The sequence below is a fragment of the Penaeus monodon genome, chromosome 29 (genome assembly GCF_015228065.2).
Source record: "Penaeus monodon isolate SGIC_2016 chromosome 29, NSTDA_Pmon_1, whole genome shotgun sequence".
In the NCBI taxonomy this organism is placed as follows: domain Eukaryota; kingdom Metazoa; phylum Arthropoda; class Malacostraca; order Decapoda; family Penaeidae; genus Penaeus; species Penaeus monodon.
The window spans coordinates 26,405,436-26,406,730 of NC_051414.1; the positions used below are offsets into that span (position 1 = coordinate 26,405,436).

A 1,295-nucleotide genomic window follows, 5' to 3' on the forward strand; every position below is an offset into this window, starting at 1 on the left:
GGAAGACATTTAAATAGCGTATGGTGAAAATCGCGAAAAGACCGTTTGACGGTTGAAGCTTTCCGCCCTTGTTATTAAGTACCTTAAAAAAACTGTTTAATATTAGAGTGATTAAATGGTCTTCTCCATTAACCCCCTGCGCTGCTGGTCGATTTTCTTTATATTGTGAACCTCATGGCAATAGATTGGTATATTGCTTCATCTATCAGTGCAATATGCATCTTTAGAAGCGAGTAAAAAAAACAAGAAGGCAATGGAATGGGAGACAAAATAAATCGATTCTTGTTTTATTAGGTCTATAGACTTATTGTTGTCATTGCTATTATTATGACTGTTGTCTTTTATTACATATATCAAAGAATGTCTAATGACTAGGCATTTTTACAATACCTGTCCGATTTTACAATTCATATTTGCATGAAGTTAAGTAGAACATCAGATACGTCCCACATAGTACACTGACTTAAAAGAAAAACTCGTGAAAAACATAATCTTCCCACATGGGTTGCGTGCCTCCCATCTCCTGTGTTCTTACGTCCAACTCGTGATACACATCCTTAAGGCTCTTGGATCTACCGTGGTGTTGCAGGATGTCGCACAAACACTTGACAAAATACGTTCCTAGTCCTTCGCTCCTAAGCACTTTGACACCTTCTATGGCAGCTTGGATAGTCACCATGTCTCGCGGGGCCTCGACGCTACCGTCATCGTATTCATGGGCGCCATCGAATTCAATCCTCTTCTGGAATCGATCACCTCGACAGTAGTTGGCGAAGAAGACCTTGGGTTTTCCCTTCATCTGAGGGCACTTCGAGTCTGCGAATTTCCGCCGGAGGCCCCGCAGGTCCAAGTCCTTGTTGTCGTTCCCGCGGAAGCTGTAAGGAGAGTTTCCGTGGCTGAGGAAGAAGAAGATCAGCGCATCGACGTCATTCAGTTTTCGATCCGCCCTGATGCTGTCCAACTCGTCTTTAATCTGCTGAGCTTTGAAATTTTCTCTGAGGAAGACTGCATAACCCAGTGCAGTGAAAGTTCCCTTCAGATTCACTGAATCCAGTTCAGCACCGACGCGCTCGTCTTCTTGACCTGTGAACTTATTGTTGAAGATATACACGAAGCCTCGCGGTACAGACTCGACACGATAAGTCTTTCGAGTAGCTGCTGAGGTCACCTGTAGGTTATAAAAATTTAGTTATTTTTATAGAGATTTCAGATGAACAGAAATTTTAAAAGGAAACAAAACTCGCCTATATTAAGGGGTTTTTATTTTGAATAAAAAAATGCAAAGCCGGAAAAAC

At 41.9% G+C, this 1,295-nt stretch overlaps 1 protein-coding gene across 1 annotated transcript; it reads right to left on the bottom strand.

Annotated features, from left to right (window-relative positions):
- Positions 1-271: 271 nt before the first annotated feature.
- LOC119592091 lies at positions 272-1,171 on the bottom strand (the record flags this gene model as incomplete). The annotated part of the gene is given in 1 exon segment (XM_037940909.1): positions 272-1,171. A coding segment is annotated over 1 exon segment (708 nt), but the record flags the coding sequence as incomplete, so codon positions are not given.
- Positions 1,172-1,295: the final 124 nt, after the last annotated feature.